The sequence below is a fragment of the Tamandua tetradactyla genome, chromosome 5, assembly GCF_023851605.1.
Source record: "Tamandua tetradactyla isolate mTamTet1 chromosome 5, mTamTet1.pri, whole genome shotgun sequence".
Lineage (NCBI taxonomy): Eukaryota > Metazoa > Chordata > Mammalia > Pilosa > Myrmecophagidae > Tamandua > Tamandua tetradactyla.
The window spans coordinates 93,195,610-93,211,042 of record NC_135331.1 but is presented as its reverse complement, the minus strand read 5'-3'; the positions used below and the strand labels follow the sequence as shown (position 1 = coordinate 93,211,042).

Here is a 15,433-nt window from a genome sequence, read left to right as displayed (position 1 = left end):
AGAAATGATAGAAACTTCATTCACTTATATATTAAACTTATCAAAACAACCATGAAGTAGATAAAATAAATTAAGTGAAAAATGTCAAAAATATATATTGAAACGATAAGCAAGATACTATCATAGACTAATGATTATTAAATGGCATCATACATCAACTCAGTGGTTGCCGAGGCTTCCATGTGTAAATCCATTATCATGCTTTTCTGAATCCTGGGATTTCCTGAGGTTTTCAGGTAGGCACACCATTTCCTAAAGGTACTTATTCAATAATATTAAAACCTACATACAAGAGCATAGTGTTTTTCTTACATATATTTAAAAATAAATTTTAGGTGAAAATATCATTGGCATTGATTTTTTATTTGATAAATACCTGTTAATATCCTGCAGAATTGTTTGGGGAACATAATACTATAATAAAAACCAATTTTGAGGAAATCAAGTCTAGAATTCTTGGTTGTTAATTTTAAAAGGCCATTTTTAGACATTTTATTCTCAATTATCTACCAATGTGATCTAATAATTAATATAAAATGACATTTCCACTACAAGCTGATGGGTAAGGCAGCAGCTGGCTTTTTCAGATAAGGATCTCACTGGCAGCTGGACCTTATCAACTTTGCCTGAATTAGGATTTGATTTTATCAGTTCATATAGCTCTAGAGGATAATTCAAATAATCAAGCTTAAGAGGATGTCAGTTTATTGTTTCATATGCAAGAATATAACTGCCAAGATTAGGGCTGTATTAGTTGGAGAGTATCCCTTTTCCCAACAGAAAGTTTATTGGAGAAATCAGATTAAGTCAGAAGGTTGCCTGATGAATATAGTGAAAATGTCAGGCTGCCCAAAATGCCAGGAACCCGCAAACCTTCCTCCCACTGCTCCCTCCCCCTCAATCTGGGCCAAATCACAATCAAAATATTGAAGTAGCCTTCTATACTGGAAAATGTGGTACATTTGAAAAATGATGAGTCAGAATTTTACTTGATGATCTTTCCTGGGTTTTTTTGTTTGTTTTTTATAGCTTAGATGGCTGCTTATTGCCTTTCTCTCAGTCATTTCTCCTCAATCCTAGGCTACTTTCTCTAAAGCTGAGCTGTCCAATACAGTAGCCACTAGAGACTACTGCACAATTGAAATGTGGCTAGTCTGAATTGAGATTTAAGTGTAAAATACATTCCAGATTTTGAAGACTTAAACTAATAGGAATGTAAAATACCTCATGATTGCATGATGAAGGGTAACATTTGGATTTATTTTGGGCTATACTGGGTTAAATAAAAGAGATTATATAAAAGTAATTTCACCCTGTTTCTTCTTCTTTTTTTTAATGTAAACACTAGAAAACAAAGTTACATATGTGGCTCATATTATCCTTCTGTTGGATGGCACTGATGTAAAGACTCCAAAAGGCCTCCTCTGTTACCTTCTTTGGTTGCTCATTATGGTCTGACCTTTTCTCTTTTCCTTCCCTTTCCGGTAACTGCTTAGAGTTAGAGGGTAGAATGGAAAGTTGAACTCTATGACCAAGCTTCGAGTCAAGAGAATTAAGCGCCCAGGTAGACAAGGAAACTCTTAGTTCAATTCTCCATCGCATTAGATTGATGCTACAATACTAGGAGGGGAAAAAAAAAAAAGGAGCAGGGAGACTAACCTTCATTAGCATCCGTAGAGATGGACTGCACATGGAGAATTAAAGAATACTACAAGAATCATTCTGGGCTCAAATTCACACACACGGACACATTAGCATACACACACAAACATGAGGAAGAAGAACAAAAGAATATATACTTTACTCTTTTTCACTTCTCTAGGTTTTTAATCCATTTTTCTATTGGCTACACTGATTTGTCTCCTTTTTCTTTATATAGCAATTAAGACTTGTCTCCTGATTTGGAATGAGGCTATTGCAAAAATGAAGAATAACTATTGGGAAATGACGATGAGGGATGGTGTACCAGATCTCAAGATCAAGCAACATAGAAAGATGATGTAGTATCTAAATTGAAAAAGATCTTAGAGGTTACCTAATTCAATCTCTCATCCCAATTCATAATCCTTTTTATATAGACTAAAAGTGCCTCTATCGTTAAAATATCAATATTCATCTAATATATCATCTAGATACCTAAAAGTGAAGGAAATGTTTTAAAAATATTTTTTCCAACAGGGAAAAAAAATGAAGATGAGAAAACATGATGACATTGTTTATGAACTTAAAGAAGTCCTGAATCCCTCTCCTAAAGTAACAAATTGTTGCAAATCACTGTGGGTGAAATACAGTTTTCAGAAGGCATACATGACCAGACTTGTCAGCTCCCAGCCTGTTTCAGCCATGTCAGGTAAGATATTGTTTGCATTAAACTAAGATAAATATTCTATTCAGCATGTATTTTTCTTAGTATCAAGAACATAAAATTGGGCATTAAATAATTTTTTTAAATTAACTGTAAGAAGACACTGGTAAATGTATTCATTAAAATTCTTAAAGTGAAAATCTAAAACTGACTTTGCTTCGTGGTAATAAATCCCTTAGATTCTGTTAACTCTGAATCTTCAATGTGAAAATTAAGGTTGTCCACAAACAACTAAAATAGAATCAAAATGATCTTTTCACAAAAATTGGTCTTTAAATTTAACCTGACAATGCTTGCATCGTTAAGGTAAAGAAAATTCAGATTAGGTCCCTTCTTGATTTTTCCAATATAGGAAAGAACATGAAGGGAAGATAAACTTGAAATTTTGTTTTGCAAAAGTATGTGATAAATACATGTCCCAGAATGTTGGAAAATTATGTTTGAAGAGCATTAAAGGAGAGCGTTAGGAATGCTTTATGGGGTCTTGGGCTTTTAGTTAGATTTAAAACATGCCAGACACTTGAAAGGAATTATTAATCTCAAACTAATCATCCAATTTTTTTTTTTTTTTTTAACATGGGCAGGCAGCAGGAACCGAACCCGGCTCCTCGGGCATGGCAGGCAAGCACTCGTACCTGCTGAGCCACCGTGGCCCGCCCTAATTATCCAATTTTAAAAGATTTACATGCCATCAAGAATGTGGAAATTCCAAATGGCATCCGTTTTCTGGAAAGTACTCAGTTGACTAAAGTTTTGAATTTTTATCTGTGCAGGTGTCAGCAACAGTTATTTCTCAAAGCCTGATATTCAGTCAGCCATGAACACTTTCTAGAACTTGGGTTTTTTGCGGGATTAAAAAAAATTGAGTGTAATTCACATACCATAAAGTTTAGCCTTTTAAAGTGCACAATTCAGTGGGTTTTAGTATATTCGCAAAGCTGTGCACCCACCACTTTAGGATTTACTCTTTATTGTAAACCCTTTCCAGTATGTTCTCATGCTCACTAAACCTACTGATTTTCCTTAAGAAGCTGATGGGTCCCTTCTCAGGTGCCCTGTGGGTGTTTGAGGCATTTACTTAAAATGCTTTCTCATTACACTTTTATTTAAAAGACAGAGGCAGAGTGGTAAATGAAAGCGAGGGGTAAGGGGTATGGTATGTATAATCTTTTTTTCTCTGTTATCATTTATTTCTTTTTCTGTTGTCTTTTTATTTCTTTTTCTAAATCGATGCAAAGTGTTCTAAGAAATGATGAATATGCAACTCTGTGATGATATTAAGAATTACTGATTGTATATGTAGAATGGAATGATATCTTAATGTTTTGTTAATTTTTTTAATTAATAAAAAAGTTTAAAAAAAAAAGAAAAAGAAAAAAAAGAGGCAGGGTGAAAAGAATTAACACCAGTAGATTTGACTTAGTAACAAGCAGCAACTTAGTCTACATATTTGTTTTTATGCCTAGAAATCTCATTTTTGTTTATAAAACCTTACTTGCGGCTGGTTTTTAGTATTAAATGACTGTCAAGTCGAAACAAGGATTCCCCAATTAGAGATGGCTGCAGACACAAGCTTCTCGTTTCCTTTACATACTTTCCCTGGCCCGGGAGACCTCGGTTTTCTTAATATTCAGGCAGCGCACGTTTCTCCCCTCATATTTTAAGATATCGCTGAAGGAACTGGGGATGTGCAGACTGAAGGAGGCGAGGTGAGGGGGGGGGCACGGAGTTGCCATCATGACGTCGAGAGCGCCAAAGGCCGGATAACGCGAGGCCCACGGCAGCGTAATCTCAGGAGCCCGCTTCCCCGCCTCCAGCTCCCACCAGTCTCGCAGCGAGCAAAGCGCGCGCCGGCCTGTCCGCGGGAGACCCGGCTCGGCCCACAGGCCGCGTAGTGCGCGCTCCCTATTGGCCACAACCGGCCCACGTGACCTTCGCCGCCCCGCCGAGCGCGCGCTCTTCCAGGCGCTGGAGCGAGCCGGGGCGGGGTCCTCCGGCCTAGAGCAGGCTGAGGAGTGGGTAGTGGCTCAGATCCCCGAGAAAGCTCGGTGGCAGGGAACCTTGAAAAGAATAAAGAAACCCCTAAGTACTGCCCGTAGTAAAATTCTTACTGAGGAAGCCGATTCATGAGGAGGTTCCCCTCTCCCCTCAGTGGCTTCTGTCTGGAGCTGAGGCCAGAAAATAGGAATCACAAGCCGTTCCTGAGGGCTAGAAAGGGACTGGGTGGAACCAAGGTTTATCTCCGTTACTGTGGGGAAATCTATACCCGGAAACATAATCCTTTGGAGAAAAATACGTAATTTCTCCAAATACGTGGGGAATTTAAGGCCACTTTTCTGAGAAAAGTGGAGGGGGTGGGGTCGTGGGAAGTCCAGGGATACCGTCCTTACACGCAATTTAAGGGAAACTCTAGGGAAAGCAGAGATGAGTAAGAACAAGAAGTGGTCCTGCCCATCGTTGCCCTGTGGGGGATGGAGTGACGTTAAAGGGCTTGAAAATCACTATAAAGAGTTTGTAGAAAGTAAATAGAAAACTTTAATTTCCAGGGACTTTTAGGAGGTATTTTTTCCCCCAACATTTATTTTAAAAAATTAAATCTAAAGAAATGTAAGAACAAATCAATGGTTGCTCCCTTCGCATGGATTCACTAGGTTTTTTTTTACTTTTTAACATTTTGTCGCATTTATTATATCTTTTTATCTCTACACACGCATACACTTTTCTTTGCTCAACCATTTGAGATTAAATTGCAGACGTACTGACTTCACTTTAAATAATCCAGCATATTTCCTAAGAACAAAGATATTTTTCTTCATAACCACAATACAATTGTCACATTTCTGAAATACTTTTTACATTTAATTTTGAACAGGTACTAAGGAGTTCATAAATAAATTGATAATAATGAATGAGTCACTAATTCTTTTTTTTTTTATTAATTAAAAAAAGAATTAACAAAACAATTAGAAATCATTCCAATCTACATGTACAATCAGTAATTCTTAATAACATCACATAGTTGCATATTCATCATTTCTTAGTACATTTGCATCGATTTAGAAAAAGAAATAAAAAGACAACAGAATAAGAATTAAAACAATAATAGAAAGAAAAAAAAACAAAAAAAACAAAAACAAAAAACCTATACCTCACATGCAGCTTCATTCAGTGTTTTAACATAATTGCATTACAATTGGGTAGTATTGTGCTGTCCATTTCTGAGTTTTTATATCCAGTCCCGTTGTACAGTCTGTATCCCTTCATCTCCAATTATCCCTTCTCTTTTTTTTTTAATTAACAGAAAAAAAGAAATTAACCCAACATTTAGAGATCATACCATTCTACACATGCAATCATTAATTCTTAACATCATCACATAGATGCATGATCATCATTTCTTAGTACATTTGCATTGGTTTAGAAGAACTAGCAACATAACTGAAAAAGATATAGAATGTTAATATAGAGAAAAAAATAAAAGTAATAATAGTAAAATCAAAATAAAACAAAACAAAACAAAACAAAAACCTATAGCTCAGATGCAGCTTCATTCAGTGTTTTAAGATGATTACTTTACAATTACGTATTATTGTGTTGTCCATTTTTGAGTTTTTGTATCTAGTCCTGTTGCACAGTCTGTATCCCTTCAGCTTCAATTACCCATTGTCTTACCCTGTTTCTAACTCCTGCTGAACTCTGTTACCAATGACATATTTCAAGTTTATTCTCGAATGTCCGTTCACATCAGTGGGACCATACAGTATTTGTCCTTTAGTTTTTGGCTGGATTCACTCAGCATAATATTCTCTAGGTCCATCCATGTTATTACATGGTTCATAAGTTTATCTTGTCTTAAAGCTGCATAATATTCCATCGTATGTATATACCACAGTTTGTTTAGCCACTCTTCTGTTGATGGAGATTTTGGCTGTTTCCATCTCTTTGCAATTGTAAATAATGCTGCTATAAACATTGGTGTGCAAATGTCCGTTTGTGTCTTTGCCCTTAAGTCCTTTGAGTAGATACCTAGCAATGGTATTGCTGGGTCGTATGGCAATTCTATATTCAGCTTTTTGAGGAACCGCCAAACTGCCTTCCACAGTGGTTGCACCCTTTGATATTCCCACCAACAGTGGATAAGTGTGCCTCTTTCTCCGCATCCTCTCCAGCACTTGTCATTTTCTGTTTTGTTGATAATGGCCATTCTGGTGGGTGTGAGATGATATCTCATTGTGGTTTTGATTTGCATTTCTCTAATGGCCAGGGACATTGAGCATCTCTTCATGTGCCTCTTGGCCATCCGTATTTCCTCTTCTGAGAGGTGTCTGTTCAAGTCTTTTTCCCATTTTGTAATTGGGTTGGCTGTCTTTTTGTTGTTGAGATGAACAATCTCTTTATAACTAATTCTTTTTTAAGTTACACTTTTAAACTGCTTAAAACAGTGTCTGACACATTGTAAATGCTGTGTGCTTAAAGAATGCATTTTTCATAGTTGGAAAATGAAAAAATCTACCTTGTACACTTGTCCTCCTTCTGCCCAGTTCTCTTTCCTCCCAGGGAATCAAAGGCAACCACTGTTCTTAGATTTTTGAATATCCTCCTAGAGTTTCCTTATGCAAACATGAGCATGAGAGTATAGATTCTTATGCTCCTGCCCTTGTTAAACAAAAGATACGTATTAAGCATTATTCTACACTTCACTTTTGTCATTTAACAATATGATTTGGAAATATTTCTATGTTAATACCAGAGAGTTTCCTCATTCTTTTTTTACAGTGACATATTGTTCCAATGCATAGATACACCAAAATTTATTTAAACAGTTCCCTATTATGGACATTAGGGCTGTTTCCAATAATTTATTATTGAAACCAATGCTGCAACAACTAACCTTGAATGCATTGTATTTGTAAAATTTATTGGACGTTGATACATTGCCCACCGCAGGGATTGTACCAATTTACACTTCCACCAGTAATAGAGTGTTTGTAGGCTTTTGGCAAGGTTCTAAGTCAAGACCTTAACTGATGTGAGTGTGCATTATTATTGCTGTTTTATTACTTTAAATGAAAGTAGAGCTGACTTCAAGACAAACTAAAAGGTAAGCTGTCCCTGAATGAAATTTACAGAGTAGCCAAAGTTTTTCATCCAGTCCTAACATTTTCTTGTTCAGTTCCTTCCTCTTCCTTATGCAACTGCTTAAGAGAATCTCATTAATACTTTATACTTCAAGGTACTCTTTTTCACAACAGAAAATAGAAATGACAGGCAGTAGGGCTGAAATTTTGATCAAAGGCTATTTCTTTCTTAGGGGCTTACCCTTGGCTGAAATGGATTAATGTATTGAGGTCCTGGCCCTCCTTGTTCTTCCTGGTCTTCCTCCCTCTCCTTACTCTGCTGTAGGATCCTTGAGCTCTGGGAACCGTTTGCTTCTGAGCCTTTTACTTGTAAGCCCAGCCATGGTGAAAGTGGGTTGAGTACACCCCAATGCCCCTAGTCACTCTTCCTTTCATCTCCTCCTGAGCAGCTTGTAGCCTGATGCCGTTTGTGAAAGGTGTTTTTTCCCAGGGGTATCATCTTGTTTAGGTGGCTGCCTTTTCCATTCAGGCAGTGGTTCCCACTAGTTGCTTAATGTATTTGTGTGGATTCGATTAATGATGCTTTACTTTTGTTGTATTAATTTTTTTTATTAAAGCAAAATCATATCCATGGAAACAAACCAACTGGTATATTAGGACTGGAGAGCTTATGATGAAAAAGGGCCTGGACGTGGGATATAACTCCCAGAGATGAGCCTGGCCCTGGCACTGAGGGCCATTCTGACCAAAAGGGGGAAAAGAAGTGTAACAAATAAGGTATCAGCGGCTGAGAGAGCTCAAATAGAGTCAGGAGGCTACTCTGGAGATCACTCCTACACAGGCTTCAGTTAGACATCACTACCTATCATAGCTTGCCAAACCCCAACCAAAACCACTCCTGCCAATCCTAAAGAACATCTAGGGCATTATATAAGATTCTACAAAGATTCCATGTGCTAGGGTAACTTTCCAGAAACCTACAACCTCCAGATGGGTCTTTGGACCACATAAGTTCTGAAATGCAGAAGGGCTAGCCTTTTGAGAACATCAACTAGTTTCATCTCCCTATCCCATTTTATCAACAGCCCCTTCCAACCTGAAAAAGTTAGAATGGACATAGTCCAAATACCCCTAAAGAGTGGGAGAAAGATCAAAGGTGATGGTGGGGTTATACGGAAAAGGTAGGTTTAACAAATGAGTATGAGTGCTGAGTCATTATATTGTTATTTCTTTTAGTCTCCAGTATCTTAGAGAAGCTAGAAGTAAAAACCTAAAATTGTGTAACCCATACCAAATTCTGAAATCTGTTCTACAATTGTTGCAATGTGCTTTGAAACTTATTGCTTTTTTGTATATATGTTATTTTTCACACACAAAAAGAAAACAACAACAACAACAAAAATGGAAGCACACAGACTGACACTCCCTTTATTCAGTGTACGGATAGATGAGTAAGAAAGTCAAGAAAATAAAAATAATGGGATTGGGAAGGTGTGGGATTTTGGGGTGTTCTTTTTTACTTTTTTGATTAATAAAAATGTTCAAAAATCAGTTGTGATGATAAATGCACAGCTAAAGGATGATGCTGTGAACCACTGATTGTACACTTTGGATGATTATATGGTATGTGAATATATAATATATATCAATATGATTGCATTTAAAAAAAAAAGAAAAAGGGCCTGAAGTAGTACCTAGCATATAGAAGACCCTCCATAAATATTTGCTGAAAAAAATGAATGAATGAATGAAAGCAAATCACAGTGTCTGGCCTCTCTCGTTCACATCTCCCTATCCTTTTCTCATTGTCCTGTTCCCAGGAAGGGAAACTCTTTAACTGGCTGTTTTCTGGGTTTCTAGATCAGTGATTCTCAACCCTGGTTACATGTTAGAATCACCTGGGGAGCTTTTAAAAATATATTTGTGGCTTCATTTCCATATCAACTAAATTGTTTTTTTCAGTCTCCAAGTTGATAGTCATGTATGGTCAGAATTGAGAACCATTGTTCTAAATAATGTATATTTATTCCTCATCTCTTGATTTATCAAATAGATGCCATCCACTGATTCCTTGACTGTCAGATGAGATTTAGCTTATTACTATACCCTCTCTTCTCCTCATATTTGATAGTTAAATTATTTTAATATGTCTATCTGTTGTCTTTGTAAAAGTGAATAATTTCAACTCCTTTTTCTTCTTATATCTATTTTCAGCAATATCACATGACCTCTCATTTTATAAGATGAAAATACTAACTTCCCTGCCCTCTTCTTTACCCACTCACTGTTCCACAGTCTGCTGTTTGCCACCTACACTTTTTTATTTTTACATGGTTGAAATTGTTAAAATTTGTTCTAATCACCAGCCATAATCAGCGTTTCCATGCTTTATCTACCAGTTGGTTCTAAAAGTTAAAAAACAATAAACCTGGTTCACATTATTGTATTTATGTAAATTTTGTCTAATCAGGTCCAGTAGTAGTGGCATAAACTTAGATCGGGTTTATGTTTACCAGGGCCTTCATGAACATCATTGTTTATTATTCACAATCAACCAGAAGTTCCCTTTTAACAAATGGCACCGAGAAGGTATGTAACTTGCCTAGGGACAGGAAATTAGAAAGTGGCTAAGCCAGGATTTGAACTCTCCCTATGGGAGAATATGATAACATTTTCTCTTTTACACCCGAGTTTAGAACTCTTGCCAGCCAGACAGAGAATGTACATCAAGATCAAATACACATTTTCTCTTTCTCTTTTTTTGGTGGGATGGGGTGGGATGATAGTGGTTATCACTAAGCTCTTATTATGGTGGTAGGTTTTTTTTGTTTTTTTTCCCCTTTGCCATTTCTGTAGTGACTAATCTGAATCATTTCAGGTTCCCCTGTCTTTCAGTAACTGCCTAGACTTCTGTTTCACATACAAAATTGATGTCATCAGGATAAACGTCTGAATCTCTTACCTTGCTGCAGACTTCTCTGTATGTGCATGGCATTTTAATTTTATTTTTTTGCATGGGCAGGCACCAGGAATCGAGCCCCAGTTTCTAACATGGCAGGCAAAAATTCTTCCACTGAACCACCGTCATAGCGCCCCTGATTTCTTTTTTATTTATTTTTATTCTTTGTGCATTGCATTTTAATCTCCTTCTATCCTATCTCAAAGGAGGTGGAGGGGGTGCTGTCCTTCTCTTCCAAGCTAATCCTTCCACATGTTTTGATTCATATTTAATTCATTTCCGTTATTCCTACTCTGCTTCCTTCTCCTCAACCTACAAACCTGTCCAAGAATCTCATCTTAGAATGACAGTTCTTTCAATGCACCTCTTCCTCTAGCTACTGCCCATTCTCGTTGCTTCATCAGGGCACTTCAAGGAAGAGTGGTCTACACTTACTGATGCCAAGTCTACTTTGGTTGCTCAAAGTCATGCTTCACTGGCTTGCAAACTTTCTTTCACCCTACTGCATGATCAATTCACTTTCCCTATACTTCAATTTTGAGTGATATCAGCAATCCTCACCAATAATGGTAGGTTTCTACCAATTTAACGTATTTTGAAAACAAATACATAACACGTATTGCTTACTTCTTTAAAAATGTGTGCCTTTATCTATCTACAATTTACTTTTGAATATGTTAGCAGGTACAAGTAGTACAATTTTAGTTCTAGATGGACTATCCAATTTGTTATATATTGATCAGTCTGTTTGCTTCTTTGTCAATATCCTGTTTTAATTTTTAATTTATTGTGATAATAGTTATATAACACAAAATTTCTTATCTTAATGATCTTTGAGTATACATAGTGGAATTAATTGCATTCACAATATTGTGCTATCATCACAGCCATCCATTATCAGAACTTTTCCATGACTCCAAAGAGAAACTCTGTCCCTGCTAAGCAATAATTCTCCACTCCTCCCTTCCCCTCGCCTCTGGTAACCTCTAATCTACCTTGACTCTATTAATTTACTTATTTTAGATATTTTATGTAAGTGGAATCATACAATACTCATCCTTTTGCATCTGGCTTATTTCACTCAATATAATGTTTTCAAGGTTCATCCATGTTGGAGCATGTATCAGAACTTCACTCTTTTTTTTTTTCTTTGTATGCTGTATGGCAGGGGTCACATTTCATTCTTTTTCCATGTTAGTAGCCCTTATTGCAGTACCATTTGTTGAATATTTGTTTGTTTGGGAAGTGCATGGGCTGGGAATTGAACCTGGTCTCCCATACAGCAGGTGAGAATTCTACCACTGAACTACCTTTGCACCCCCACCTTCATTCCTTTTTTATGGCTGAATAATACTCTATTGTATGTATATACCACATTTTGTTCATTCATCTATTAATAGGATTGTTTCCACTTTTTGGCTATTGTGAATAATGCTGCTATGACCATGGTATATTAGTATCTGTTTGAGTCCCTGCTTTTAATACTTAACTGGGTCATATGGTAATTCTATGTTTAACTGTTTGAGAAACTGCCAAACTGTTTTCTGCGGTGGTTGTACCATTTTATAATCCCAACAACAACATGCAAGAGACCGGCTATCCTTTTTAAAGGATCAGTTTGTCCTTTGTAAGAGACTTTAAGCTTTCCCAAGATTGATTAGTAGGCCTATTAAACTTAAGAAAATTATTTTGAAATAATTCAGGTTATGCACTGTTAGGATTTGTAATATCTGTATTTCAACTATAATAAGTTTGATTATGGGAAAATGTGTTCTTTGAGATAGGGTAATAACTGTTGAGTTTGATTTGTAAGGATTAAATATTCAGAGTGATTGAATTTTTTTTTCCTGCATTCATCATTAAACTTTATTATAAACTCTTGGTCAATCTTGTTTCATCTCTACCCCACTCCTTCCCTCCCTACCTCTCCCACTGAAAATTGCATTTTTTTAATTTTTAATTTTTTTATTAATTTTTTAAAAATATATAACAACAAACAAATATGAACATTCTTAACATATGATCATTCTGTTCTACATATATAATTATTAATTCACAATGTCATCACATAGTTGCATATTCATCATCATGATCATTTCTTAGAACGTTTGCATCAATTCAGAAAAAGAAAAAAAAAAACAGAAAAATTTCATACATACCATACCCCTTACCCTCCCCTTTCATTGATCAATAGCATTTCAATGTAAATTTATTTTAACATTTGCTCCCCCTATTATTTGTTTTTATTTCATATGTTTTACTCAACTGTTGATAAGGTAGATAAAAGGAGCATCAGACACAGGTTTTCACAATCACACAGTCACATTGTGAAAGCTATATCATTATACAATCATCTTCAAGAAACATGGCTACTGGAACACAGCTCTGCATTTTCAGGCAGTTCCCTCCAGCCTCTCCATTACATCTTGACTAACAAGGTGATATCTATTTAATGTGTAATAATAACCTCCAGAATAACCTCTCGACTCTGTTTGGAATCTCTCAGCCATTGACACTTTATTTTGTTTCATTTCGCTCTTCCCCCTTTTGGTCGAGAAGGTTTTCTCAATCCCTTGATGCTGAGTCTCAGCTCATTCTAGGATTTCTGTCCCATGTTGCCAGGAAGGTCCACACCCCTGGGAGTCATGTCCCACGTAGCCAGGGGGAGGGCGGTGAGTTTGCTTGTTGTGTTGGCTGGAGAGAGAGGCCACATCTCAGCAACAAAAGAGGTTCTCTTGAGGGTGACTTCTGACCTAATTTTAAGTAGACTTGACCTATCCTTTGTGGGATTAAGTTTCATATGAACAAACCCCAAGATTGGGGACTCAGCCTATTGCTTTGGTTGTCCCCACTGCTTGTGAGAATATCATGAATTCTCCACTTGGGGAAGTTGAATTTTCCCCTTTCTCACCATTCCCCCAAGGGGACTTTGCAAATACTTTTTTACTCACTGTTCAAATCAGAGTGATTGAATTTAAAGCACTAATCAATGCCCTAAAATCCTCATAAAAGAAGTCACTTTTTCCATCTAAAAGAAATGGTTACCTTGTGTTTGGGATGAAGCCTTGAGTTCTAGTGAGTGGTCTGTCTCAAAAAGTGTGGCAAATGTTTTCCAATCTGGAAATCCAGATGTCCCAGTATGTGGCAGGCCAAGGCTTCCATGACCACCTGCTTCCATTCTTGTCCACCTGTTATGTAGACATTTAGAGGGCAAAAAGTTATGTAAACACTCTCTCCAGACTTCCTTGAAGATCTGGAACTTAGGGATGGTGGTTATCAGCAATAAAGTTTTATGTACTGGAATGATTTTTCCCTCCTAGTAATGAAACAAGGGACTAAAGCTGTGATTGCTTAAATTATGGATCTAGTGCACAGGAAAGAGACTGCGAAGTTTAACATGTGACTATCCTTTTGAAGGGACTGTAAACTTAAATTTTAAATTTAAATAATTTGAATTTAAGCTACATTTTAATTTGTTTAACAATTGGGCCATAAGCTTCCTGTATAACCTTTTATTGCTTTCTGGTCTTTCTAAGTGACTTGCCTTTTCTCCACCCAGGATTTGGAGTTATTATAGATTCAATTTTCCCAAAATTATCAACCTTAATATCGTTTCTATCAAGTCTCCCTTTTCCCTGGGGACTTCCTTTCTTGAACTCTCTGTTCTCTTACTTCAGTCTAGTTGCTTGTTACGCTTATAGCACCATTGTCATTCTAGGGCTCCCCTTCCCCTGGTTTGGACCCACCTTTTGCTGACTCTCAAGTCTTTTTCTTTCTTGGTTTACTCTTACTCTAATTACTGTTTTACTGGAATATTTCCTCAAGAAACTTCTTAAGAAATTGTGTATTGGAGAAAAATTTCATGAGTTCTTGCATGTCTGATGAAAGTGTCATTATTCACCTCATATATATGATTGATAGTTTAGTTGGGCAGAAAATTCTAGGTTGAAAATCATTTTAAATAAAATCTTCCAAGCTTTTTCTGCTGATGGGAAGTCAGTTACAAAAATGGTTTATGTTTCTTTTTAAAAATTTTTAGAATCTCCACCTTATTCTTGTTTTCAGAAATTTCAGTATGTTCCAGGGTGAGATTTTTTTTTCCACATTTGTTGTCGTAAGAACTTGGTGGGACTTTCCAGTGTGAAATTTTGTCTTCTTCAGCTCTGTGAAGGTATTTTGTTTGTTTATTTTTATAGTTTTGCCTCTTCTCCTTCTTTCTTTCTGGGACTCTTATTAATTAGAAGCTGGTCTTTCCATAATGGTCCTCTATATCAACTATCTCTTCTCTTATATTTTCTAACTTCTGATTATCTTTCTGAGTGATTTCCTTGACTTTATTCTTCCGCCCTTCAATGGGATTTTAAATTTGGAAATCATATATTTGTAATCTCTGAAAGATTTCTTAATCTGATCATTCTTTTTCCATAACATCTTTTTGTTTCATAAATGTAATATTGTTTTAAATATCTTTAAATATGTACATTAGACGTTGCAGAAAGTTCTCTTCTGTTCCCTTTTTCTTTAGGACTATTGTTTTGTTTGTTTATCTGGTATTTCTCCTTCATGCTGTGGTTCTCCTCAATTGCCTGGTAAATCTTTGTTGTTTTAAAGAAAGATGGACTTGGTAGCTAGTGTGGGTTTTGTCTGCTGTTATGTGAAGACGAATATTTTTCCACATGGTAGCAGTAGATAACATTTATATAGTGTTTCAGGCCCTGCTCTATGCACTTTAAATATATTAACTCATTTAATCATCTTAACAACTCCTCTATGAGGTAGTTACTATGATATTTCATTAAGTCTAATGTTCTACCAATTATAAGAGGTACCATTATTTTATTTACCAAGAAGAAAAACAATGCTACTGAACTATGGCATGCTGTAGATTATAAGACACCTTCTGATTTTGGAGGTGTTAAAAAAAATCTTAGAACTGGTGAAATACTACATTACTATTCCCGTTTTACAAATGAAGAAACTGAGGCACAGAGAGCTTAAATAACTTGCCCCAGGTTACATAGTTAATATGTT

The 15,433-nt window shown here is 36.3% G+C and overlaps 1 protein-coding gene across 1 annotated transcript in view; it reads left to right on the top strand.

Annotated features, from left to right (window-relative positions):
- The first annotated feature begins 2,184 nt into the window (after positions 1-2,184).
- Positions 2,185-15,433, top strand: part of PXT1 (peroxisomal testis enriched protein 1) — a 31,099-nt gene continuing 17,850 nt past the window's right edge. Inside the window, exon 1 of the mRNA XM_077159214.1 lies at positions 2,185-2,350. Within this exon, the coding sequence (XP_077015329.1) occupies positions 2,188-2,350 (163 nt within the window). The 5' untranslated portion in view covers positions 2,185-2,187. The remainder of the gene's footprint in view (positions 2,351-15,433) is intronic.